The sequence below is a fragment of the Mizuhopecten yessoensis genome, unplaced genomic scaffold, assembly GCF_002113885.1.
Source record: "Mizuhopecten yessoensis strain PY_sf001 unplaced genomic scaffold, ASM211388v2 scaffold2213, whole genome shotgun sequence".
Taxonomy (NCBI): domain Eukaryota; kingdom Metazoa; phylum Mollusca; class Bivalvia; order Pectinida; family Pectinidae; genus Mizuhopecten; species Mizuhopecten yessoensis.
The window spans coordinates 97,931-125,173 of NW_018404434.1; the positions used below are offsets into that span (position 1 = coordinate 97,931).

Consider the following 27,243-nt stretch of genomic DNA (forward strand, 5'->3'; position numbering starts at 1 on the left):
GAATAAAAATGTGTCAGCACATTTTAGAGGGGGCCGCACACCACATCTTGAGGTGCGCCGGCCTATTGACCGCTAAGTCATAGGTTTAGATTCCATGGACGTCAGAGCTTCGTTGTGTCCTAAATCCATGTCGCTTAACTCTACTAGAGTAGAATATAATATGATATGTCGTAGTTTGAATTTTTCTGGGATGTTTCATACAAGTAGTATGGCAATATATATGAGGCGTTAGAATACGTACCCATAACAAGACGTGTACAAATATACCGTCTCCTGCAACGTACTCGCACATGCTTGTTTTTGTTTTATTTTGTTTAACGTCCCTTGAACATCTACGATTATAAGTGAGCTAAATTTAGTTAGGGAGTAGAGAGAAAATAAAAACAAATACTTGTAGGATATGAACTCTGTCATCTTCATCAAAGTCAAGTAAAGCCTATGTACACAGATATGTTATATACGCACGAGATGACAGTCATGTAATAAAGCCGATTCATCTACCTGTACGCTATGAACATATATGTATGTCCATCCTTACAAGTTAACCCGTAAGTGTGTATACGCTTCACTGGTCACATGTCTTGTGAAAATGAATAATTTACATGATGTACATTTCATTGGTTGTGCTACATGAGCCTACATATATATTTGCATACCCGAAGAAAACACATGTACCTTAAGTGCACTGCAGTCTTTATTAAAAAGACACAGTCTTATTTTTCATAAACAATATTTCCAAATGAAATGCATATTTTTCATAAACAATATTTCCAAATGAAATGCATATTTCATATCCTAACAATATTTGTTGAATTTAACGACATATCAACAAAAAAAAATTAATACAGGAACCATGGTAACAAAAGGTTCATGTAACACAGTGAAACACTGAAAAAAACACTCAATTTTACATAAAACTTTATATAAGTCTCCTAAAATAATCATGAAATGGAACAAACCGGTATTTTTGGTATCTTCAACTTTACAGTGAAATTTCTGACAGTAAGGTACCATATATCCCTTAATCTTGATATTCGACATCGACTCATCATTTAGATGACCCCAGGATGATATTTTCCAACGAATCGACCAGCTTTATCAGAAGTTCTGTTGGTAACCCCAGTCGGACAGTCACGAAGTGTATGAGAAATGGTCATCTGTTGGTTGTAGAGGGCATGGCCATTGCGATTGGATGTGACTGATAGTGTAGGCCAAGTATAAAACTGACCACTACTCTATACCTTTTCCAAAATAGCATAGTAGCTGAACAACAGGTAAGTTACCAAAGGCAGTGCGTTACAATTCGCATTCGAAAATTAATTATTTACATATAAACATTTCTGATAATATTTTAATATTAAGTTCGTTTGAGTTTCCCGCAGAAATTATGAATTATTTCATACCGTTTAATTTTTGTTAAATTTATCTATTTTCAGTTACTTCAGTTATTTTCAAAATATTTTTCCCTTTCACTTGAAATCGCTGTAGATACTTACTAACATTTCCTAACAAAACATTTTTGCAATTTTAAATAAGCATACAGATATTTTAAATAACGAATTATATAAAGTTAGCATGAAAAGTATGTTTAATATGAATATGAATGAAAATTCATTAGATTATTTTTGCATTGCAGTAGAAATGAAGGTTTTAGGATTCCTTCTATTAGCGGTGCCTTTGGCCATGGCTGCCCCCGACAGGAGGAGCAACCCTTTTTTGGATGCATTCTGTAAGTAAACTCTGGATTCTTTGTAAGCATATAGCAACCTTAATAAAGGTACTATTTTAAGCCTGGTATGTACAATTGAAAACCCGGAGCCATGGGGAGCCATAGTCTCTTACCGTTAAGAGGAATTCTTCAAATTTGTTGTCAACAAACTATACTCACTTATATTCCAGTGTAGTAAGAAAATAAAATGCATCTCTAAGTGTCAAGATCCACGCACAAACTACGACAATGCTATATCTTCTGCTTTAAAACCGTTAAGGATAACGTGCAAAATAGAAAAAAAATTCATAACTTTATATAAAAGATATTATACGATTGTTCAATATAAAATTAGTCGCAGTTTGAATTATTACTATCCAATGGTGTGCTACAACATGCAGCAGTATTTATTTTGAAATTAAAAACATGTGAAAATAATAATCATTAAAATACAACTGACGAACCAAAATAAATTAATCTAGATAGTCACAAGCAGAAAAAAAGCTAAAATTATAGACAAAAACATGACTTTTCACCCGAGTGATACCATATGTTCTACCAAGTAAGTTTATTCATTTCCATTTAGAATGGGGTCTGTGAGAGTTTAAAACGTGAATGTCGACTTAGACACAATTCTTTTCATTTGCAAAACAACAAAATCTAACAATTCGTTGTTAGTGGCAATACCCGCGTTATCAGTGACAGTTTCATTTATCGTTATAAAATTGTTATATTTAAGAAATAGCTTTTCACCGATAAGCGAAATAAGCAACTCTAAGCGTTTTGAGTTTATGTTGTGTTTCAATTCAAATTAATATGAAACTGCAATTATATTTTTATAAGTTCGTGGTGATCATATAAATAGCTTTGATATCATACTACATTATAAAGCGAACGTGGATATTTTTTAGTTGTTGAATAATTCAATGAAAAATGAAAAAAATATGTATTAGAATTTAATGATGAAACAAAAACATCTGATCTTAATGTCAAAACCATTTGTTGTGTTCGTGTTTTGTAACATTGCATCAGGACGTTTTTGGAGGATTTTTTAAAAAGGAAATTGTAAAATAACATTTCAGTATAATCATTGTTGAAGGAGTTCGAACCTTGAATCATGTTTGTAATAGTCGATTTTTTTTTGTCAAATCATAACATTATTTTATGAAATTTTTTACTGCTATTTTACTAATCATGCAAAATCGTTGTATTGTTAATAGCAATATTTTTGTTGTATATTTAACTTGTCATGGTGAATGCGCTAGTTTAGTGTGATTCTATAGGGTTTAACGTTCTATTAAAAGCTAACGTCCACATTTAAGGACGTGACCCTATATGTGTAATATATAATTGTAAGTGTGGATGTGTGCTTGAAGTTGGTGTTGTTGCCTCCTTGCATTAGCGAGTATGTTCTGCCGACTTTTAGTACTATCTAACTGAAATACAAAGCCGAAAGCACCGCGCATAGAATCCGCTCGGTCACATCATACTAACAATGGGTGAACCAATTGTTGCCATTTTCCTAATTGCTGAACGTTAAACAGGGTATACCAATTTCCATTTTAAAGACTTTGGTATGTCCTGGCTGGAGATCAAACCCATTACCTTCCTCACCTGAGCGAACGTTTAACACTTACGCAAAACGTGAAGTATAGCCAAGCAAAGCACAAGGGGGGAAAACGTAGAAAGGAATAGAGACAAAAATGTAACCCCAAAATATAGCAATGGGCGCAGCAGATTCCTTTCTCAGACGAATTTCATAAGGCATACATAATTTTATTAAACTGGCAATGCCGTCCAAGGAAACACAAATGATCTTCGAAAAAAATGAATTTCAAAATTATTCTCTCTCTATGGCCTTTAAATATATGTAGAGAACTTATATACAAATATATGAAATGGCTTCGATTGAGGCACATTGGATTTCAACGCGTCTCCAAAGTAACCCCCCCCCCCCCCCCCCCCCCCGTTAAAAAACACCAAAAGAAACCGAAAAGGTCATTGATCATTCTCCGAAATTTGATGATATGGATCTGATAGAATATTAGTTTCAGATAATATCAATGTTAAAAAACCCAGTAGATTTCTAACTAAATGTAAGCATAATGTCTTTTCGCAGTGAATGTTTTCCACACCGATGAGATCAAGACCATTGTGACAGATCTATACCACAGCATGGGAACTGATGAGCGTGAAGCTGAATGTGAGAGCGAATGCATTAAATTAGTCGATACCCAGTTCGCTACAGGATCCCTAAACACAATTGGACACACGTCCTGTCCACTCATCTGCCACTCGTAAGTATATCCCAGTCTGTCTATGTTGAAACTTATCTTCTGGCGGTGATTCAAAAGTGTCTTCCCGTCTATTTCTTGAGTGCCTGCTCGTCAGGTCTCTCAAACAATTCTTAAAGTTTTACTAAAGATTGAATGGTCATCTTTGACCCGAGAATGGTTTGTACTGATTGACTCCATGCTTTTTGATTGTCTGTATCAGACGTGAATCTGTGACGAGACATATTCTGCTCGTCTGCACTCTTGCGGTCTTTGTTTATAAATTGTAAACGCTGACCATCTAGTTTTAATTAAGTTCTGAGTAAGTAATACACTCTTTGTGCTGGTGGTGCTTTAAAATCATTAATACTATGTATTTATCTCTGTGTGTTTTTGTTATAGATACCAGGAGTTGGTACACCATTTCGATATAGCACCATCGACTGCTGCAACATCTGCTCCCAGCAAGAGGGCTCTCAGTCTAAACCCTCTGCTGACTTCAATCTGTAAGTATTTATTTTTATCACATAACGTACTGTGTTATCCAGTGAGTATACCCGTGTCATATTTTTTGTAAATATAATATGAAATTTGTAATATGACCTATCCGCCTTGTGACTGGTTGTAAGTTTCAATTGTTTCAATTGTGACGTCACGCATAGGAAAAGTACATGCCGTCACAGACCTACGCACTTGAGTCAAAATGGCGGCTTTTTACAGTTAAAGGTTGCATGGAAATTGTTGTTTTACATGAATAAATGCCACAAATCTTGATAATGTGATAAAAAGGATCTTACACTCGTTTTCATTTCATATGAAACTTGTGAAACTAATCACGAATCTTTCATTTTAGCTCGCCTTTTGAAAAGATCTTAGACTCGTTTCATAAATCTCATATGAAATAGAAACTCATGTAAGATCCTATATGTATGTAATTCCTGGTAAATTATGTATTATTAGTCTTTTATCATAAGTTTTTATTTCTATATTTTTTGTATAATACACTGTGTAGCACTATCTTAATTACTTTCGAAAAGGACTTGCGTAATGAAATCCATACAAGACTTAAAACACTGAGCTAACTTCATGAATCCACGGTGTGAGGGAATCGTTGTGTTTGAATTTGTGAAAAAAATGTCATACAGTTAGATAACGTGATAAACAAATATGTCCTTTATATCAGTACTTAACAATGACAATTACGTACGTTCATGCTAACATTCCTCATTCGTATCGAACATACTGAAGTCAACTGCATTTTCGCAAGAAAATATTTAGGTAGTACTGTATACCGAGATATTTTCGTTGCATTTTGATTTCGCTTTTTTCGCTCTCCGTTATACGGGCGAATTTATCATTACAGCGAACACTTTTAGCTAACATAATCTTTATAGTAAAGAAATGTTATGAGCGAAGTTAATATTGGGCGAAAAAGAATTAATCCCCTTAAAGGGCGACAATTTCACCTTATACAATACTTCGCGTAAAGTGTTGTGAGCAAACTAAAGCATTTGTCATGGAAATTTACGTATATATCACTACACAGTCTTTTTCTGTCCTGTGTTTATTTACTTAAACTAAAGGTTGAATTATTCATGCAATTTTGATTTTACTCAACAACAAATTTGAAAATACAAATCTAGGCATCTGATATTTATAATTGATATACATGGGCTTGCTGAAAATACAAATCTAGGCATCTGATATTTATAATTGATATACATGGGCTTGATACAAACAATTATATAAACAAAGAATAAACCAATGGGCCGAAGAGAAATTTGTCTACTTTCAATACTGCACTGTTAATTACACCCCTGGCATCACTCAGAGGTCTGATTTAATCGGAAACTATATACTGTGAAAAGATTAGAAATTGACAGTTCCTTAAATAACAAAACACAACTGTTCTTTGTTTAAACAAAAAATAGACACACACATAATTAAAGATCAACTGCATTTTCATCTGTCCGAGGACCAATTGGTTTGCATGCAGAACAACTACTCACGGGCTTCTAACAGCTTATTTATATAAGTGTAAGATAAGGAAGACAATGCCCCATTGAATCTATCTCGACCGTAAATCTAATAATCAAGCTTGTGATGTTGAACCTCAGATTTCGTAGTGTCCACCAAGATTTTGTTTGTTTGTATTGGGTTTGAAATTCTTGCAAACGCTCAGGTCAAATGAAGACAGAGAAAACAATAAAGAAAAAGAAAGTAGGTGTACTGTAAGAGAGAAAAGTAAACAAAATCCAAAGTGTTACAATGGGGGCAGAAGGTTCATTTTGGTTTATTCAGTTCAATGATTTTTTGACAGAAGACATCGAGAACTCCCCATTTATGCAATTGGGGTTTAGTAGGGTGAAATCGGGGAAGAACGGTGGTGGAGGGGGTTGGGTTCGGGGTGATGATGGTTGGGATCACATAAGTCACCACATAGGACATGAAGTAGGATACAACAGGTGTATTCGTTCCTCGAACCTGCGTTAGGCTTCACCCACAGTTTACACGTACAGTATGTACTACCATGGCATACTTTGTTATTTTGACATTGATATAATGATATTTATGATAATTATTTCTATTAGTTCATGCAGTTAATAACAGTCTTACACAACAGTCCTTTTCTTTTGAATGATAAAATGATTTCTGCAATCAGTTGACCCAGCAGCATTTCGTGTCTGTGTTTTTCAAACTTCATTCTTGAAAAAAGCTCACGTATTTGTGCATACAAAGCAATTTATATGTAAATATACATTAAATATTTCGTCCTTCCTTACCAATAAAATTGAACTGACGTCATCAATTTATGCCGACGTCTATTTGTGACGTCAGGAATGTTCTTTTAAGAAACATCCGGAAAAGGTTTTCAGAAATCTGTTTTGTTTTAAATATGCAATATTATGCTACAGTATACTCCTAAACAAGATTTGGTTTAAAGTTCAATAGCATGCACTCTCTTCCACAAAAGTAAAATAGCCTTACATTAAATAAGTCTAACCTTATCAATTTGCATGAATTTGGTAAAAACATTATTTATGATTTCTATTACAGTGAATGTATTCCATGCTGACGAGGTTAAGACCATTGTAACTGATCTGTACCACTCCATGGGAACTGATGAACGTGAGGCTGAGTGCGAGAGCGAATGCAACACACTTATGGATACCCAGTTCCAGACCGGTGCTTTCAACACCATCGGACATACCTCCTGTCCACTCATCTGTCACTCGTACGTACGCTTAGTGAACAACATGTATTTTATGGTGTTCTATTTACTAGATAGGTAGTTTATTTTTTTAATCATACAATTTAGAAGTCACTTTGGACATAACAACAATAACAAGAGACACTAACCCAACTTCATTCACTCATAGAGACTTAACTGTAAAATGTCCAAATGTGTATATACACAAGTTAAAACACACAAAGAAACTAAATTGTAAACGGTAAAAACATGTATATACACGTACCCAACCAAAGAAACTTCATTGGAAAAGGCTAAAATCTACATAATCATAAATCCATAACAACCTGGCCAGCTTTTATCATAACAATTACACTAATTAGAAAATTGGAGGAAAAATAATAATTTTATAATCCAAAATTCCATTGAGATCATTTTTATATCTGTAATGATATTTTTTCTTATTTTCGCTCGACAGATTCCAAGAACTCGTCAAACAGTTCGACCTCGCCCCCACCGCCGCCCCCGCCCCCGCTGCTGGTACCAGTGCTAAACGCTCATTTGGTTCCAACGTATTAAACTCCATCTGTAAGTTCTTCAATTTTGTATCTAGTCTATATGCGTGTAAACATTTCATAAATCCGTTTTTAACAATTTGTTCAAAATGCATCCAAGATGTCGGCTGCAGTTCATAAACGAACATATTTCAAATTTTCACCGAATACATTGCGGTATTTTACCAACTATGTTGCGATATATCAATCAAATTTTAGCGATAGTCTTGCTGTGTGTTAGATACTTGTTTGAGGCTATCGAAACGGCTTTATGAAACGGTTTTATTGGTAGCCTTCAGTTTAGATTTGGTAGTTGGACATGATGTCTCAGATAAGGAACCAACATCGATATTTTACAAACAGCATCATGTTAAATAGTAACTTACGAATTGTTATTTAAGATATTGTATATGTAGTGGTATGACTAAGAAGGATTACGTGTCATCCCCTTTGACATCATAAACCAATCTTTCAGTATCTAAATATCTATACATAGGCCAATCAACTAACTCATGTAGGGGAAAGTTAATATGTCAATATGACGTCACAAAGCATATTTCCGTTATCGTTTGTGTATGGAGAACGGTTCATAAAAGGATTGACCTGCATATTAAGTTAAAAAAAAACCAACTTCAGCTGTATCCCTTACATTTTAACAGCATGTGTATATGAAATCAACGAAAGGCAATGTCTGTCATCGAAAAATATGTTAAGGAACTTCTTGTAGGTAAGAGAACAATAATCACATAAATGTTTGGTATGTCTGTTTTAAACCTTAAATGACGCCCACAAATATAACAGTTGAGTTGGTATCTTCCAGGAGATTAGGGTTCCATTTTTTATTTTTTTTCCAGTGAATGTTTTTCACGCCGATGAGATCAAGACTATCGTGACTGATCTGTATCACAGCATGGGAACAGATGAGCGTGAAGCTGAATGCGAGAGCGAGTGCAACAAGTTAGTCGATACCCAGTTCGCTACAGGATCCCTAAACACAATTGGACACACCTCCTGTCCACTCATCTGCCACTCGTAAGTCCGTTTAGATAACCAGTTCGCCCCTCTGTTTCTCAAATGTGTCTGCTCGTATGCGGCTCGATGCGTTCACCTGAAAATCAGTTGTGCTTTCTGTGTTAAATTTCAATAGTGCATTTCGTGTTCTGTACTTCAGTAGTGCTTTATGGGTTCTCTTCATCAGAAGTGCACTTTGGGTTCTCGATATAAAAAGTGCTCTTTGTGTTCTGTTGATCAGCAATGCACTTTGGGTTCTCTATATCAAAAGTGTACGTTGTGTTCTATTCATTAGAAGTGCACTCTGGGTTCTGTATATATAAAGGGCATTTTGGGTTTTCTAAATCAAAAGTAATCTTTGTGTTCGGTATATCAGCAGTGCTAATTGTGTTCTGTATATCTGTGGTAGTCTTTGTGTTAACTATATCAGAAGTTGCCTTTTTGGTTCTGTACACGTCGTGTTCTGTATATCACATGTGAAAACTGTGTACAAAATATAGATCGTGCGCGGCTTTTTTATCTTTAATATACTGTATGCCATTACAATATTAGTTCCATTGTATTAGCTATAACTTCTATGTATATTTGTTATAGATACCAGGAGTTGGTACACCACTATGATTTAACACCCTCGACTGCTGTCGCATCTCCTCCCGTCAAAAGAGCCTTCAGTCTTAACCCTCTGTTGTCTTCCATCTGTAAGTATAAGTCTGTCAAACTGATCCTGAAATGTACCCATACACTATAATTTAGTTATTTTTCTATTTTATACAATGTACTACTTTCACACATATTTTCGGTAATTAAATGTGCATTGATATCAATAAGAACTGGCAGCAAGGAACTGGACTACATAAATCCCTTATAAAATTGAAAAAAAAACATGGTTGGTAATTTTGTGTAAAAAATATTATACCATATAGAAATATTTACTTTGAATTGTGATTTTAAAATCGTTTTATTTTTATGAATTCTTTGTATCGGCATCTTTGCTTTTAGGAATGAGCGTGAGAATGGCAACGAACTTACATTAATTCATACATTCCTCAGTTATTTCAATTTCCTGGAAATCACTCTGCGAGAAAAAATGTTTACATCTACATCGATAGATTTGCAAAATCAGTCTAGCCTTTCTTTTGAACAATAATTCTGCAATCACATGTGTGTGTGTTTGATGTTCATCTTTGATATAAAAGGAATATTTATCGAATATTGTATGTTATGCAGTGAATGTATTCCATGCTGACGAGGTAAAGACCATTGTTACTGATCTGTACCACTCCATGGGAACTGACGAGCGTGAAGCTGAGTGCGAGAGCGAATGCAACACACTTATGGATACCCAGTTCCAGACCGGTGCTTTCAACACCATCGGACATACCTCCTGCCCACTCATCTGTCACTCGTACGTTCGCTTAGCACACATACATACAGGCACACATTCATTACACATATGTAGGCACGTCCTTAAATGACCTCTGCTGTTAATAGGACGTTAAACAAAATAAAACAGCCAAACTAACGTCCGCCTAGTGAACAGCATGCATTTGTTGTGGTCATATCAAATTTAAGATAACACGTTATTGTTTATTACAATTGCATATTTTTAATAGTTTATCTATGTTTCAAATGATTTATTGTCCGACCTTCCATCACATTTATGTCTTTTTCTTCGATGCTTAATGTGGAAAACGACTTATTAAACCGACGTTTAGAACTGTTAATCCAATTCGTTAGGTGTATTTAGTCGTTTAATGATTTTTTTAAATCGCATTTGAAAACCAAAATATACGACAAGAAAATATGTGTGTGTAACGGCAAATGGATACCGTAGTTGTACTTTATTGCATGAGTACTTTGGTACTGTCATCTATGTTTAAAGTGGTATTCAAATGGTTACTTTACTCCTCAAATTTAAGGTAGATTTTCAATTATTGGAATAGCTAACAACTTGAATCGGCCATAGAAGTAATTTCTCACGATTTTTAATCATATTTCTTATACATCATCGTCAATGTATGCCTCCGACAATCAAGAAAAAGAAAGTAATTTTATTTGAATATACACGTATTTTGCAATTTATATCTTCTACCAAAAACAATCAAAACATTTTTCATGTAAGGTATTATTATGTAACTCTTTTTAGCGATGGTTGATTTTTTTCAATTGTAATTTGTTTTGTAACCTTTGCATTGTTTAGCAAAGATGATTCGGTCACTTCCCTTTGAACACTTAGATGTTTGTCTTTTCATAAAATTTGGTGATATGAATATATTTTGTGGTATTAATCTTATAACAAAGTTTAGACTAACGACAGTTTTCTTGCAGGTTATTATTAAGTTTGATGGTATATGCATTTTTATTGTTGTACATTGGTTTTCTATTACAGTTTGTTTTTAAACATTGCATTATCCTCCCAAGAAGTCACAGCGAAGATACTAAATGTGAAAATCGGTAGGGAAAAAATTTAAACAATTAAAAAAAAAAAAAAATCTGATAACGAATTAAGTTAATTTTGACTGATATTATTGTTTTCTTTTTGGACTGAACAGATTCCAAGAACTTGTCAAACATTTCAACATCGCCCCCGCCGCCGCCCCATCTGCTGGTACCAGTGCCAAACGCTCATTCGGTTCCACCGTACTGAACTCCATCTGTAAGACTTTATTTATCTTATTTTTAGTGCATGGTTAACATTCTTTATATCAGCTTGGTATTTATCTTTTAATGTACAATAAATATAAATGGCCTATCAAACTTTATCGAATGTGTCGCGGTGGTTTCGTGAATTCTATTGACTACTGTTGTTTGTAATCAAAGATATTGAACGCATTGTGGTGTATGACCAACTTTGTAGACTGTGTTGCTTTGTAAAGATTTTAAATCGCGAGTGAGAACGATGACTGAGTTTTACTATACGAGCTTGTTTTCTCAAACAATACGTGCTGTATCACAAATAAGAGCCATGTACAGGATGTTAACGTAATTTAAGAAAAAAATAAATTAAAACACAATAGACGTGCCGTAAAATTTCGTTTATCTGCTTGAATAGATTACACGAAACGTTTGCCAGTAAAGTTTAAAAGTATTTAATTGCCAAAAAACTTTACTTAAAGTTAAAGTTATTAAATAATAGTTTGAAAACATATCATACTTACCATTCAATATATATATATATATACATATTTCAAGAAGTCAAATCACTGACGTTTCCAGTTTAAAAGTATTATTTATTACAACGACTTCCCCCAAAAATATATGACGTCACAAAGCTTTTTCCCCCCGCAACATTTCGTGTATTGCTAATGTTCATATACAGGTCAAATGACCTGTATGTAAACCAATGGAATTACATCTTACATTTTACCCAAATGTGAATAAATTGGCAACAAATGATAGATCATCGCCTTGCCTGATCATCGAAGTTTTAGAGCAAATAAATTGGTAAAAACGAAATTATCATAAAGGGTAGGATATGCGTTTAAAACTTTCGTTTTGGGATCATCTGCCTGGCCACGTGGTTTTTCTCTCAGGTACTCCAGTTTACTCCCACAAGAACCTCCCAGCGCGCCAACAAGACTAAATAATATAAGTTGTAATAACTTGTTTCATAATTGTTGTAAAATGCATAAACTTTCGGTAACAAGTACATATCAAATATTGTATTTGAGATGCAATTCATATGTTTTAAAAATGTCCTAACGTTCAAGCATGTTCTCTTGTTTATTTTTGCAGTGAATGTTTTCCACGCTGATGAGGTCAAGACCATTGTGACCGATCTGTATCACAGTATGGGAACTGATGAGCGTGAAGCTGAGTGTGAGAGGGAGTGCAGTAATCTCATTGAGACCCAGTTCCATGCCGGAACCATTAACACCCTTGGACACACATCTTGTCCCCTCATCTGCCACTCGTATGTAGACATACTAAACACCCATGTTTTTAAGTTGTTTCACAATGAAAACTTAGATAAGTGCACACTGTCCTGATACGTCTCCTTCAATTGAACATATAGCATCTCGTTCTGCTGACCAAACATTATCGCAACAGCAGTTAGTACACTGCCATACAAATATTCATAAAAGTGAAGAAAAAAAGGCTGACAAAAAGATATTAATTGACGTTAGAATGTTTGGTCAGATCCAATCATATTGTTTTATGACACAGTTGGAAAACCTTTGTTTCATACAAAATATTTTTCGACTGTTTATACAAAATTCCTAATCATCGAAATATTATAACAAAATATTAAAATTGATCAGAAGAGCTTTCTTCCTTCTTTTACTCCGCTCATCTGGACGTTTCGGGAAATTGTAATAAATAACAAATAATTATATGCATGTATGGTCACTTACTGTTCAATGATGTTACTTTTTTCTGGCTGGATAGTCTCTAATTTAAAACAAAAATACTTTCAAAACTACATCCAGCTATTTCTTTTGTCTACCTATTTTTACCACTTTCGCCATTTGTCCTATCTAATACACAGAAAACATTGTATCAAATTCGAATTAGAATATATTTCGTAAGCTACACGCAAAACTTGTTCAATTTTTGTCACTTGGATGTTATCAAATGATTTTTTATTACTTCTGTTTTCATTGAGATTATCTGTGAGGATATAAAAGTGAGAATGTTGAAAATTACTTCCAGAATTTGTTCACAATTTCAAAAAAGACACATTTATTGAGATATACGTTTTCTCTAATGCTCATTATAATTGTCTTTAACTTGGCAGGTTCCAAGAACTCGTCAAACATTACGACATCGCCCCTCAAACTGCCGTTCCCGCTGCTGGTACAAGTGCTGCTAAACGCTCAATGACTTCCAACCTGATCCTCAACTCTATTTGTAAGACAATCATTGTTATATCTATATGTTTGTATCCATGTACATGTTGAAATTTTATGCGTCATTTTCATTTTTTTTATGAATAACAGATATCGACTTCAGATTATAGATAGTCATAGTTCTCATTTTCCTACTTTGAAACACCTTTACCATTTTGCTAACTGTGTTGTTTTGAATTGTCCAAACATACATTCTATGCAGCTATGGTTTATCCTTTTATACTGATTTTGTGTATATCATCGTATTTTACTAAATATACTGGGACATTTTATCCTTCAACTGCTTGTGACTAATTAACTGAAGTAAATTATCTGGTTTTATTTGCTGAGCTCGCTGAATAAGAAAGTTGTACGCGGACATATATACGATTAAACTCTTCTTGAGATCCCTTTTTTCCATAATTACAGTTCATTCCTTTTTCCAGCACTTTTCATGAAACATTTCTTTTTCTAATCGGTACAATGTTGACTATTATTTGTCATACAGTTTTAATGTATAAAGAGTGAATCTTAGTCGAACCAGGAGTGTCAAGTTTAATTCCATGACAACTTTCAAGTTCACTGTAAATGTATCAATTTTAGTAGGGTTTTTTTACACTCAGGCGCTTTTCGCGCTTGTAATATTAGGATTACTTGTGATTGTTCTTGTGAAATTTGTCTTCACTAATATAGGTATCCATACTGATGCTATAAGTGTTTAATCCCTTGCAGATCGGACATTTTATCATCGTTTATATAACGATGGACTTTCTTTTCCAAACAAGTTATACACCGGTTTATGAAATATTCAGATACTTAAAATATACCAACGGTAAAAGTCCAATTACCTAATATCTATTTAACTAGATTGTGCGTTTTTGCTCCTTTAACAGCTATAAAGGCTGGTTTGCTACATAACTTTTTCCAAGATTGATCTGTTTTCTTTTCGAATTTCCAGTGAATGTTTTCCACGCTGATGAGATCAAGACCATTGTGACCGATCTGTATCACAGCATGGGATCTGATGAGCGTGAAGGTGAATGTGAGAAGGAGTGCAGCTTTTTCCAAGATTGATCTGTTTTCTTTTCGTATTTCCAGTGAATGTTTTCCACGCTGATGAGATCAAGACCATTGTGACCGATCTGTATCACAGCATGGGATCTGATGAGCGTGAAGGTGAATGTGAGAAGGAGTGCAGCAATCTTATTGAGACCCAGTTTCACGCCGGAACTATCAACACCCTCGGACATACCGCTTGTCCTCTCATCTGTCACTCGTAGGTTACAGATGTTTGTTCTTTCTTAGTATAAATGCTACATTGCAGTGTTGATCCTTTGTGAAGAGATAAAAATCGCTTCTAATGCAATTGCTGACTCCGCCCATATAAATATTTTAATATCTGACTACTGTAAGAGATTGTCTTGAGTTCAATACAATGCCTGCAGATGTAAATTTGTTTAAATTCTGTATTTAGAAGAACGGTAAATGTTGATAATATCCATTAACCCTTTTATCATATCTTTTTAGAATGGAAACAGAAACATAATATTTCAAGAGCTATCTCCCTGTAACAACTGGACGCTACATATAAGACATGCTCATACAATTAAACTAGTTTGATTTAATTTAGTGAATCGTTATTTTAGAAGGTATTTTAATGATGTGCCTCCGTGTGTGTAATTTGCATGAGTGCATATGTGTATGGATGCTGGAGGTAGTGTATTAGAGTCAATAAATTATATAACTGTTCCATCTAAGATTGGTCATTCTCAACAATGTGATTTAAACCGAAGCTTTTGACAGGCATGGTAAAGGCTTGTATACATTATTTCTGAAAAAAAGTCTTGCTGGACTTCTTGAACAAACAATTTAGAAATTAAAGAAATAGAAAATATTCTGAGTGTTTAAATGCCATGGGAACAGACATCAGTTTGAACTATGTTTCTCGGAGTATTTTACAGTTGCTTTAAGGAAACGATTTACTCGGGCAATGATAGTACTTAGCCTCACTTCAGTTGCATCTGCATCGACTCTAAGAGGAGGTACCCCCCCCCCCCCCCCCCCCNGGGGGGCCCCCCCCCCCCCCCCCCGCACACACACACACAAAATACGATGGAATTCAGTAGTGTTTGACCTGCACTAAGATAAGTATCATTAACAAGTTTGTATATGTACAGATTCCAGGAGCTTGTCCATCACTTCGATGTCTCCGCTACTCCAGCACCAACAGGGTCAACCAACAAGCGGGACCTAAACCCCCTGGTGAACGCCGTTTGTAAGTAGATACCAAATGTATCTCTACTGATGTTTTGCATTTAAATAATATCAGGTATTATATTAATTATGACATAAGCTGCGAACTAGCTTAATTTGATTGTTGTTTTGTTTTCAGGATGATCTTCACTGAATTGGGATTATGATATTTTAATAACACAAAACCACACAAAATCTGCATTCAACTCATCTCGTTGAAATCTCACAAATTAATCTCGAAGCAAATGCTGAAATCATTGTTTTCTGTAATTTTTATTCATATTCTCTCAAAAGATTCACTCCATTTTGTAAGTTTACCCGTTTGTTTCATGAATGGTATCTACTTATGTCGATCAATTATAGAAAAATATTTCATCTTGTTAGTCGAATAGAATGCTGTATTGTTAGTCATCATATGACTAGTTAATAAAATGTTGTGCCGTATTCAGTGTGCTTAATCTACATATTATAAACGATTAGATAATATCTCATTTTGCAGAGTAACAATGTTTGAAGTTTAATAAAAAAAGAGTCATTAAAATAGTCCTTGCAGTTAACTTTAGCCAATTGTTATTTAATATTTTAATACAGTCTATGTTAAGACTTGTACATAGTGTAGGTGTAGTCATTGTTCGTGAATAATATCCCACGTAATATATCAATGTACAGGAAAACTCTTGATATTGAAACTGAACCGCTTTTAACAATTTTAATATCAAATAAAACCAAACATTATCCAGTATAACAAAATGTTATTTTCTTATAATTTCTATTACAGTAAACATTTTCCACGTTGATGAGATCAAGACCATCGTGACCGATCTGTACCACAGCATGGGATCTAATGAGCGCGAGGCTGAGTGTGAGAAAGAGTGTAATAGTCTCGTCGATACCCAGTTCAGCACTGGATCCACCAATACATTAGGACACACCGCTTGTCCTCTTGTCTGTCACTCGTAAGTGTAATTCTGTAGTCAGGTAGTCATTTATTAATAATTTAAAAAAAATCCTTTCACAACTGATCATGCCATTATGGTAAAATATAGCCTATATCATGGGATAATTTAATTATTTTTCAATCATTTTCGAATGACAAGTTATATATTCTATCGTAACGTACAAACATATATTTGCTATATCTATTCTACCACATATTTAGTAATTGAGGGCGTGTCAAATAACATGACTTAAACTATCTAATAATCAAAGTCTGGCCGTTCTCTTACGCATGCAAAACTCTGGCCAATGAAAAGACGCTATAAAATTTATTGTTTATGAAACTTAAGTTGACTTTTAAATTGGTTCAGACAAATTCTAAATAGGGCAGGGTATTTCATGTTGCCTATTTGTGTATTCACTCGGTATTCAGGTTGATTATGAATACTTATTTAAAGGATTTTATTTATATTATATTTTTTGTTTGTTTAATTGCTTGATTAGAATAATATCCTATAAAGAGAAAGCTAGATTTTTGTTTAGAGTTAGATAAATTTACTCCTTTGTTTTAATTTATTCAAAAAGAGTAATTTTGTTTATTGTCTGTTACACTGTGCTAGATTGATTAACAAAGAATTTAATTTTAAAATGTTTGACACTGCAAAGTTAATAAGTTAATGCGGTCGAGTAAATGAACACTATATGGAAAGTATATTTTATTCCATAATATCCATAAAAAATGGGCCGTCAAACCTCATTAAAACAAATATATACAGATGAAATAATAGCAACAAGTTAACATTAGGTTTATTAATTGATTGCTTAACGGCCAAGCAACGGTGAAATCATATCGGTCTGACAGCAATAGTAAGTAACATTTTCTTCAATTACAAATCTAAATACACCAAAAAGACACTGAAGAGTAAAACGTTTATCACTGTGTACGTAAGAAGGAAAAATATTAATTGCAAATTAATTTCCCAAGTTTTAATTTGATAGTATAGACCAATTTCACACAGATGTTCGAAAACTATTGTGTGGAATAATATTTTCAAATTAGACATCAAAACATTGGTCTCGACTCTGTCTAAGATCAGCACTTTTGTACATATGTGGGGCATAGCCATATGTTCGTCATTTGAATGTTAAAGGTCTTATCTTCTCGCCGAAGCAACTACACATAAGTATAATAGTATGTCCTGTGTTAAGTCGTGAATGACGACCTTCTCTATACGTTATCTTTGATAAGGATTTTCGAATCCTTTTATTGTTAATATTATCTGACAATATTTGTTGCCAGTGATGTTTTATAAAACTGGGAACAATTGAACATATGACATATTCCGTCAGGGTGCGATGCATTTGTAATGCCGTAGAACAAGGATATAATGTAAAGATAAAAACAAACTGAACATGAAAAAAGTGCTTAAAACGTTTGTCTACAGTACATATTTCACAGCCCCCAAAATGGCAAATTATCAATTTAATGTCAGTGTTTTGCAACTGTATTGGTTCGATACGAATCTTTACGGCTTTGAAACTGTATGTTTATAATATTTGGGTGGTGACAATATTTAAACCATGTAAGCTGATTAAATGCACAATACTTCAATCTCATATAAATTTGAAAAGATTAGAAGAGCATGCAACTGACATTTACTAATATTTATCGAAACAAACCGTTTTCACTGCGATTGACGAATTACAGCTTATACACAACCTGCAGTATTGAAACTTCTCAATCCTTTTTGAACGTGGAATTATTATTTCGTTTGGTTTTATAGGGTTAAGCTTCCTATCATCAGCTAAGTTCAGATAAGGACACGCCTCCGTGTGGGAAATGTATGCGTTAGCATTGCGTGAGGTTTGAAGTTCTAAATACGTTCATGTAGCACGCATTCACCATGACCTGGTGAACTTCTTATCATTTGTTCTACTTAAGTATGACTAGTGTCAGATACAATTTAAAGTTGCAATAGACTGTAAGAGAGCGTCAATTTCAAAATTTGATAAGGCCACGAAGAAATTTGACATTTTTATTCGCCATTTTAATAAGTCTGCACTTTCAATGTCTAAAGGTACATTATATTCATAATAAACACACTTAGCTAGTTATGAAACGTGAAATTAAACAGTACTTTTCCATTAAATTCATACAGTTAGGGGATTTTATGCATCTATTGCTGTCACCTGTGGGATTATTACGTTCATTTTTCCAAACGGGCAACTATTTTGTTATTGTGTTAAATGTAAAAACGCAATCAAAACAGTGATTATAAGCAATTGATTAACAACAGTTTTTCGTTCTAAAAAAAACCCCATATACAATTGAATGTCAGTTAATAAAGAAAGAATACCATAAGTGTAAATATTGAACCCATAATACTTGCGTGACGTCATCTTAGGAAACAATGTCATTGCACAAATAAATTGGGAAAATTCCGATGCTCCAATCCAGAAGGATTTTCCATTTCCTTACCTCTTAATGAGTCTTAAAATCATCGGAAAACAAATGGTTTTGCTTGGTATTGCGTTGGAGACAACAGTATTTTTTTTAATCCTTTTTTGTTTTGTCCTGTTGACTTTAAATTTCGATTTTGGTCTTGCGTGTTGATGCTGCAGTGCATTTCATGACATTTTCATTTTTTTTTGTGTATTCTACCAATCAGATTCCAAGAACTTGTGGGACATTTCGACCTTAGCCCATCGACTGCTCCAGCCACGGGCATGACACCAGTGTAAAGATGCCTCATCAACAAAACGCGAAATTTACTCCTGTACTTCTTTGGTTGATACTTATTAAAATGATTGTTATCTGGTAAATATCATTAGTTTTGTTCACGTTTTATCGACGGACACTACACATTATTAGTATTTTACATATTTCCATATTCTAGTTGGCATTAATTATGAATCACCTCTAAGAAACTGATCATATATTAAAGCTGTTTATTACTTACAGTGATTCTTTAATTTAACATTAAAATATATTGGTTATATTTTTCTTGATAAATAGGAATCCCCCAAAAAACAGATACATTTCTTAATTATTAATTAATAACTAATTTTAGTATTACACTCTTATCGTCCAATCAGCACAGAAAATGTCATTTGGGCCTACGATAAACATGTAAAAGAAAATTACGTAAAAACCCGAACAGTAATAGACAAACGTTATTTTGAAAAGTTAAAGTGACTAAGATTAGTGATATCCTTTTTTTTTTAATTAAACTTTTAAAGTTGTTAAAAATACGAAACATATTTGTTGTACGTGTTTTTTTAAATATTAAAAGAAAAAAACAAGTAATTAATTAAGTAATATAGTACAAAAAGGATTTCATCTCGTGAAAGCCGAATATTTTGGACTCTTACTATTCTGATTCTATTAAACACTCAACTTGATAGGGGGGGGGGGGAGGTAAAATAACTCAATCACTAATCAAGTCTTCCTTGGAAATCTGAATATGATGTTCTTTCCATATGCGAAGTTATAAAAAAAACACCCGAACAGTTGTGGATAAGTTGTGTTTACAAGATTTCTGGAAAGGAAGTTTCATTTGCTAAATCTCACTGGAAAATAGTCAAATATCATGCACAAATACATATGATGTACGATCATTGTGCCTAAATCAACAAAAATCTAACAAATAGTTTAGGAGTTTTGCTTCCGAAGTTAATGGACGCTCGGAAGAACGACAGGATGATACCTATATGCCCTTGAACTTCGTTTGCAGGGAGTGTAAAAAGGTTATTTTAATACGGATAAAAATGAAGGGAATCACTCATCATATTTTTGTTGGGGATAATCTTTAATTTTGTCTTTAACGAATAATGATTAAAAAGTATATTCAAATATTTTCAACTGCGTTTGGCTTGTACATATTAATTTTACAAAATAATTACTAAATCAGTTTCAATTTACCTTCTTTCAAGGATTTAAATCCATATTATAATTAAATTTTCAAAATCTTTTCTTTTCGTGCAACTATCCTTTTTACAATGGAAAAATGTTATATAAAACAGAAATGAACACGAAAATGAATAATGAGAACTAGTCCAGGTGAGTCATTGACGTCAGTCAAGGAACACCTTTGACAGCTGGAAGATCACACAAAACTTCAAGGATAAATATTTCGTGATCTGTAACCACGTGCTCAGCTGTCCTATAATGAGGTCAGAAAATATAGATAAACGTTGTCACTCGGACAGTACAACTCTGTTCTATACCAGTACTAGGTTGTTTATTTATAGATTAATTATACATTTCTTCCATCTATATGTTTGATATTGAACACGGCTAAATAGACTGCTATACTCAAACGTACGTTGCTCAAAAACTGCTTTCGATATTCTTTTTTTAATTCCGTTATGTTCATCTCAGAGATGCAGTTTACTTCTCAGTTTTCATCTAAACTTCATCTAACAAATAACAATTTTAATATTTCAACTTAAAAATCACCATAATGCAAAATTATATACTCTGATAACACAATTATTTCATTCATTACAAAACAATTGGTCACAAAATATTGTATATATAAATCAAAATATAACAGCTAAACTATTTTGATATCTCAAATATAAATATGATATGGTCGTACAACTATTTAATATGAAACCAAATTATAAAAGTACAACTAGTTTTATGAATATACCAATTGATGTAGCACAATTGTTTTAGATATACATGTATACAGTTCTACAATGTGATTCTTCAACTATTTTTGAAATAAACATGCATGATAGAACATAGAACTACAATTTTATAGATGAACCAGCATATGATCGCAGATCGCAAAACATATCTATACACACAATTTCATTAAAATACAAACATGAGATCCAATATGGATATTGGCTCTCACCATCGCACGGTCTTCATCAGTTTTATGCAAGTTTGATGTTTCTCTTACCGAATGGGTTAATAGTCTCGTCAAAAGTAAATACATCTTGTGGTTACGTTCGATTTAAATACACACAGCTAGTTTGGCAGGGACCTTTCACAAATAGGTTGTCGTTTGTCTTTTAAATAGATATTAATGTGTTAGATATATATATATATATGTATAGTAAGGAAGATTTCTGTTACCCATATTTTTTCTGATAGTCATAGTTTTTTTATAAAGTAACCGAGACCCCGAAAAATATGCAAAACTAATTAAGCCCAAAAGAAAATATGCAAAACTTAAACACAGGAAGATGTTATCTTGTACAAAGGACATAAACCTATGAATTTCTGGAAAATCTGTCAATTACTTCTTGAAAACAAAACGAATATAATAACTGTCAAAATTTGAAACGGCTACCTTTACAGTTTCAAAATGAAAAATGCATAATAATGTAAAACATTTTTGGACAGTTAGTTGGTTTGGGAGGTAAAGTCTCATAACAGTCAAGATAATACGACGACGGGTGTATAGGGAGACACTACAAAATGCGTGGGGCACAAATCATTATTGGTCTCTCCAACGTCCTCCTTATAGAAGACACGAAAAAACCCTCTGATTTTGCAGTTGAATACATGTGATCTATTGTTTCCCCTAACGTGTACAGAGAACAGTTATTTCAAGTACTTCTTGAAAAATAGCAGTAACAAACTTGAATTGTCAAAATGGCTACCAGGCGATTTGTTTGTTTGGAGTTTAACGTCGCAACAGTCAAAGACGGTGATGTTGATCTTTCGATTATTCTCAATGTTTAACTTGCACAGCAGCAGACCAATATAACATTTGAGAATGATTTGTCAAGTAGTTTTTGAGAAGCATCGATAAAAATCTTCATTATTTTTATCATTAGATTCTTTACGGCCCATCAACACAGAAGAGATGATAAGGGCTAATACACGGTTGATTTAACATAAACAAAGAAAACGTAATCGACGGGCGTCAATTTGAAAAGTATGGACGGTATGGCTAGTAATGCTTTTTGGAGATAGATATATTCACTATTTACAAATAGATTTTCATATTTTCAAATTATTCCAAAAAGAAAAAATAGTTTTTTTTTCTCGTGTTGGCTGCAGGTCAATGCACTCAAATAACAGGTGTTTTACTAAAAAATGTTAGTGACATTCTATGCGTTCAGGCTGGTCGGTTAGGTTTAGTTTCATTTGGTTAAAGTCATATTAACAGAAACATGTAACACCAATAAAGGACGTGCCTTTTCTGCAAAGTACAGTTGTGGGACTTTTTTGTGTTTTCGGGTTGGTTGGTTATTCCGGGTTTAACGTCCTATCAACAGTTAATGTCATTTAATGCCTCCATGTGTGTTTTATTTGCCTGCATGTGTTTGTAGGAAGTAGGGCATGGTGGTGTAATTAACTGCTTGTAAAAGCGCGGATCTGATGCCGGCGTTAAAGTTCTACCTCACTGAAACACAATTACAAAACCAACCAGCCATGTTATTCTGTAAACGTGTAACCAATTTCATGCAATTTCTCTTCTGACTGAAAGTTAAGCAGATAACAACAATTTCTACTTTGAAGGACTTGGATGCGCGTCCTTGCAACTTTGGGGAAAGAATGGGTCTGCTCCATTCCACTGCATGTCGTAAAAGGATACTTATGTTGGGCCCCTGCAGATCGGGTTTATTTCTGCTGAGGGACATTGACGAATCTAAAATAAATATGCTGCCCTCATTGCAACATATGGGATCTTTATATTTTCTCTACTTTCTAACACATTATTTGTTTCCAAACATCTCGATAGGTAATACTTCATTTTTAATCGAAGTATTAAGCGTTCGTCTAATGCGCTCTGTCCATAGGCCTAAACATACTAAGTCCTTAACTAGATCTGTCACCGAAGGGGATGATAAATATACCCTCCACATACACGCAAAATGCATCATATAACTGGAAATGTCTTTTTCTGTATTTTGGTTTAAAATATCGATCCAATATCTTTTTTTTTAGTTTGGGGGTTGGCTCCATAATCAATCAATTTGTCGTCGAGAGCAAATTCCCCCGCCAAAGATTGAGGAAGTGTGAACAGAGTCACATATACTCTCCAGTTTCTAGGCTTATTCAAAACACAGAGAAGACTGCGTGCGATCAGGATAATATAATACTTATAATAACAGATGCGGAAACGAGATTTTTGAAATCGGCAGAAAAAAGACAAACTCATAGTTACATTGTAATAAGTTTTAAGACGTTTTTATAATAAAATCTTATGGATTAGGCCAAAAGACGAAGGAAGGGTTGGGAAAGGTCCAAAAGCGCAAAACCATTTCACAAGGCACAACAACTTATGGTACTGTGATTACGCAAAAAAAGTTTTAAGGATTTTTTGTTTTCACGTAAAGGGGCATTACCCTCTTAAAGAGGTTTGAAACGCAAAATTCTTTCAGAGTGTACAACTAAATAAGACTTCTTCCACTACACAAACAAATCAAAGAAATCTATTGTAAAATGAGCAAAAGCATGACCGGACAAAGCGTTGTATTACTTTTACGTAAAGGGACATAACTCTCGTTAAAAGGTCCGAAACGCAAAATTGTTTCTGGGGGCACAACTACATAAGATACTGCTAATTCACAAATAGATCAAAGAAGGAACTATTTCCAGCTATGTTAAATTTACATAAGAGCCTGCCCCCTCGTAACATTCGTTTCAGAAGTGCTACGAGATTTATGCTGCTGTATTTACTTTTTTATTTTGAATTATTACTTTGAATTACTTTCTAATTATTTAGATGATTAATCAACCTTATTACGGCATTGGGGTCTTTCATGTGATGCTGCAATAATATATTTATCATCTAGAATGTGACGATAATCGCACATTTTGTGAAGATTTTAATGTAAAAAACAGGATTTTCATACTTTTTATAGTATTAAGAAGTCGTGTTCTTTTAAATAAGTATGCGAAAATTCAGTTCAAAATAAGTGGTGGAAAATATTCATTTAGCACAACAAATATCCCTTTGTAGCACGTAGATGAGGAGCTTAGACACCTCCCTGGCGTCAACCAGAAAGCAATGCACTTGATTACAGGGAATTGATAATTAAATTAGTTGCAAGCCTAAAAACAACCTTTCTGTTCGTGTTAGGTCACAAAAGATTCCAAATTCAGATTTGCTCCATAACTTTGCATGATTGATAAAGTGTTTGTTAACAAATGATTTTGAAATCAAATGTATTATCCTTGTCACTTTTAAGGATTTCTTCTTGTACATTTTGTTATATTTTTTTAAACATTTTATCATCAGTTTTTTGTTTTACGCTGTTTTAGGGGGTATTTCATGCTCATTTAATATTCATCTCATAATGAAGAGTAATTGTAATTGTGAAAGTTGCCAACGTCCGAAGGACTATATAAGGTGTCTGCACAAAACAAAAAATAATTTTATTGGCAATGACCTGAACCCATGTAAAACGACCCTAGCTGCAAAGCTTGGACAGGTTTGTCCAAAGAACAATTTCCCAAAATTCATTCGTAGTTGAAGCCATTTCTTTCTTCTTTAGTATTTACCAAAACTACACAGAATGCTCTTTTACTATTTTGGGTTAAGTTGAAAACTGATATCTCTTTCGTATTCAAGCATTTAAAAACAAAACCTTCGTTCTGTAGTACAAACATTGAATAAATCCATAGTTCCAGTGTTTCATTGTCCTGACCATTTGAGTAGGGAACATCAGACACATTCTTTGAAGACAGAGTGACTGCCATACTAGATGATGCATATATATATTCATAAAAAGTGCTGACTTTCAGTTTCTCGTGAGGTTGTTATAGTTATTAAATTAAAAATTATAATGATAACGTGTTGATTTTTTTTTAAAAAACATTCAATATGGAGAGCACAGAGAAAGACGTGTACACTTGTACTTTATTATCATTATCTTAACGGCCTATCAATACAAAAAATATATTCTTTAGAGCTATTTAGTTGTTAAAGGAAACTTGTAAAGGAAATGACATCAAACAAACGAAAAATAAAAGACAATCGTTTGCTTGAATATTTTAAGTGGCTAAAGTTATTGCTTCTTTATCAACAATTTTCATGTAGTCAAGAGTCGTAAAATACTGGGTTGTTTTTACGTAAAGAAACTTGAAACTTATATATGGTTTGTGACATGTTATAAATTCAGGTTGTCTTCTTCTTTCAACAAATAATAATGGCCCATTTGAATACAGGAAGGGATAACTTCGTCTCCGTGCCTTTCTCGATAATCAGGAAAGCTTTAACCGATTGCAGCTTTTATAAAGTGTAAGTTATTTTCTCCGCATTGATTCCAAGTATTATATCACGTTGAAATTACAAAGTTTGTTATATGCGGTTTGAAATCTAAAAAAATTTGTTTAAAATCAACAGGTTGTAGCAATAATATCGCTTCTGTGTAGCAATCTACCTTTTATCTGGAATTCCAAGATGTGTACTGTTTAGACGATCAATTATATGTTGTATAACAAAGGATATTCTTTATCTTTAAATATAAGATAACAGAAAGACATCGTGGACATCTGTTGTTTTTTTTGCCCTTTCGGCATGTATGACGTGCACTTTACACTTTATAAACCGCACGCAGTCCCTTGTTCGGCCTATTCCTGCATTCTTATATTGGTAAGTCTTGAGGCTTTGGTCATAATAAGTAATGTGTACGACCAATTCGGCTTTTGTTTCATTTGATTACTTTGTTTTACAGAGCTCGATATTACCTCGCAAAAGTTCTATGTTATAATTTTTTAACATCTAACTGCAACATTGGAATCTTTTGCATGTATATTATACCTTTATTCCTAACAACCTTCTGTTTCTTAGCGCCTTCATTAACAATATCTACGTAAAGTAAAGAACGTTCGCACAAATGAGAAAGCAATTCGTTCTTCCCCAGGTCGGGAAAAATCGGCCCCTACAGAATCAGGTTTTTTTCTTGTGTCTCTTCTTCCGGGACGTTGAAAAGAACACACCTGCTGTTAGCCATTGCATATTGTATTTGGCAACTAATGTTAGAACCCTGCAGATTTGTTTTTTGTTTTCGAATGTGTCTTAGGCATCCATCGTCTTCATATGACCTTGTTTTTTTGCATTGACACTTAACCTAAAACAATCAGAGATATATTGAATGAATATATTGTTCTTTGATGCGTGTCCTCAATTTCTGACAAGTTTCCCCGATGTATGTAAGGTTACAGCGGTTACGGGTAACCCGGTAGACCACACCTGTCCTTTCATCCTTCTGCAGTTTGTCTTTCGGGTGAAATTATATAATATATGTGGTCGCATGGGCGTACAGATTTGATGTTATGTGCAACACTCTTGAAGGTGCTTCATACACTTCCTTTGTGTATGGCACATAGGACATGACGTTAGTTTTTGTGATTGAACGTTTTTGTTTCTTGGGTCTTTTTGGATTTATATTTTATTCGATCTTCTACCTTTCCTTATCGACCGTTCGGGGTTTTCACATGATGTCTGTTCGATATGTCGCTTTTGTCCATGTCCATGTCTTCCTGTTCAGTTACGATGATTATGTATCTGTCCAT

At 33.8% G+C, this 27,243-nt stretch overlaps 1 protein-coding gene across 1 annotated transcript; it reads left to right on the plus strand.

Moving 5' to 3' along the window:
- The first annotated feature begins 1,259 nt into the window (after positions 1-1,259).
- On the plus strand, positions 1,260-19,577 carry LOC110445307. Its single transcript, XM_021489847.1, has 17 exons — positions 1,260-1,274; positions 1,637-1,729; positions 3,828-4,005; positions 4,384-4,487; positions 7,039-7,216; positions 7,650-7,759; positions 8,580-8,757; positions 9,331-9,434; positions 9,964-10,141; positions 11,289-11,392; positions 12,472-12,649; positions 13,475-13,587; positions 14,524-14,615; positions 14,756-14,841; positions 15,743-15,840; positions 16,597-16,774; positions 19,424-19,577. Exons 2-17 carry the CDS (start codon positions 1,642-1,644, stop codon positions 19,494-19,496), a joined length of 2,040 nt encoding a protein of 679 aa, XP_021345522.1. The 5' UTR covers positions 1,260-1,274; positions 1,637-1,641; the 3' UTR covers positions 19,497-19,577.
- The last annotated feature ends 7,666 nt before the right edge of the window (positions 19,578-27,243 follow it).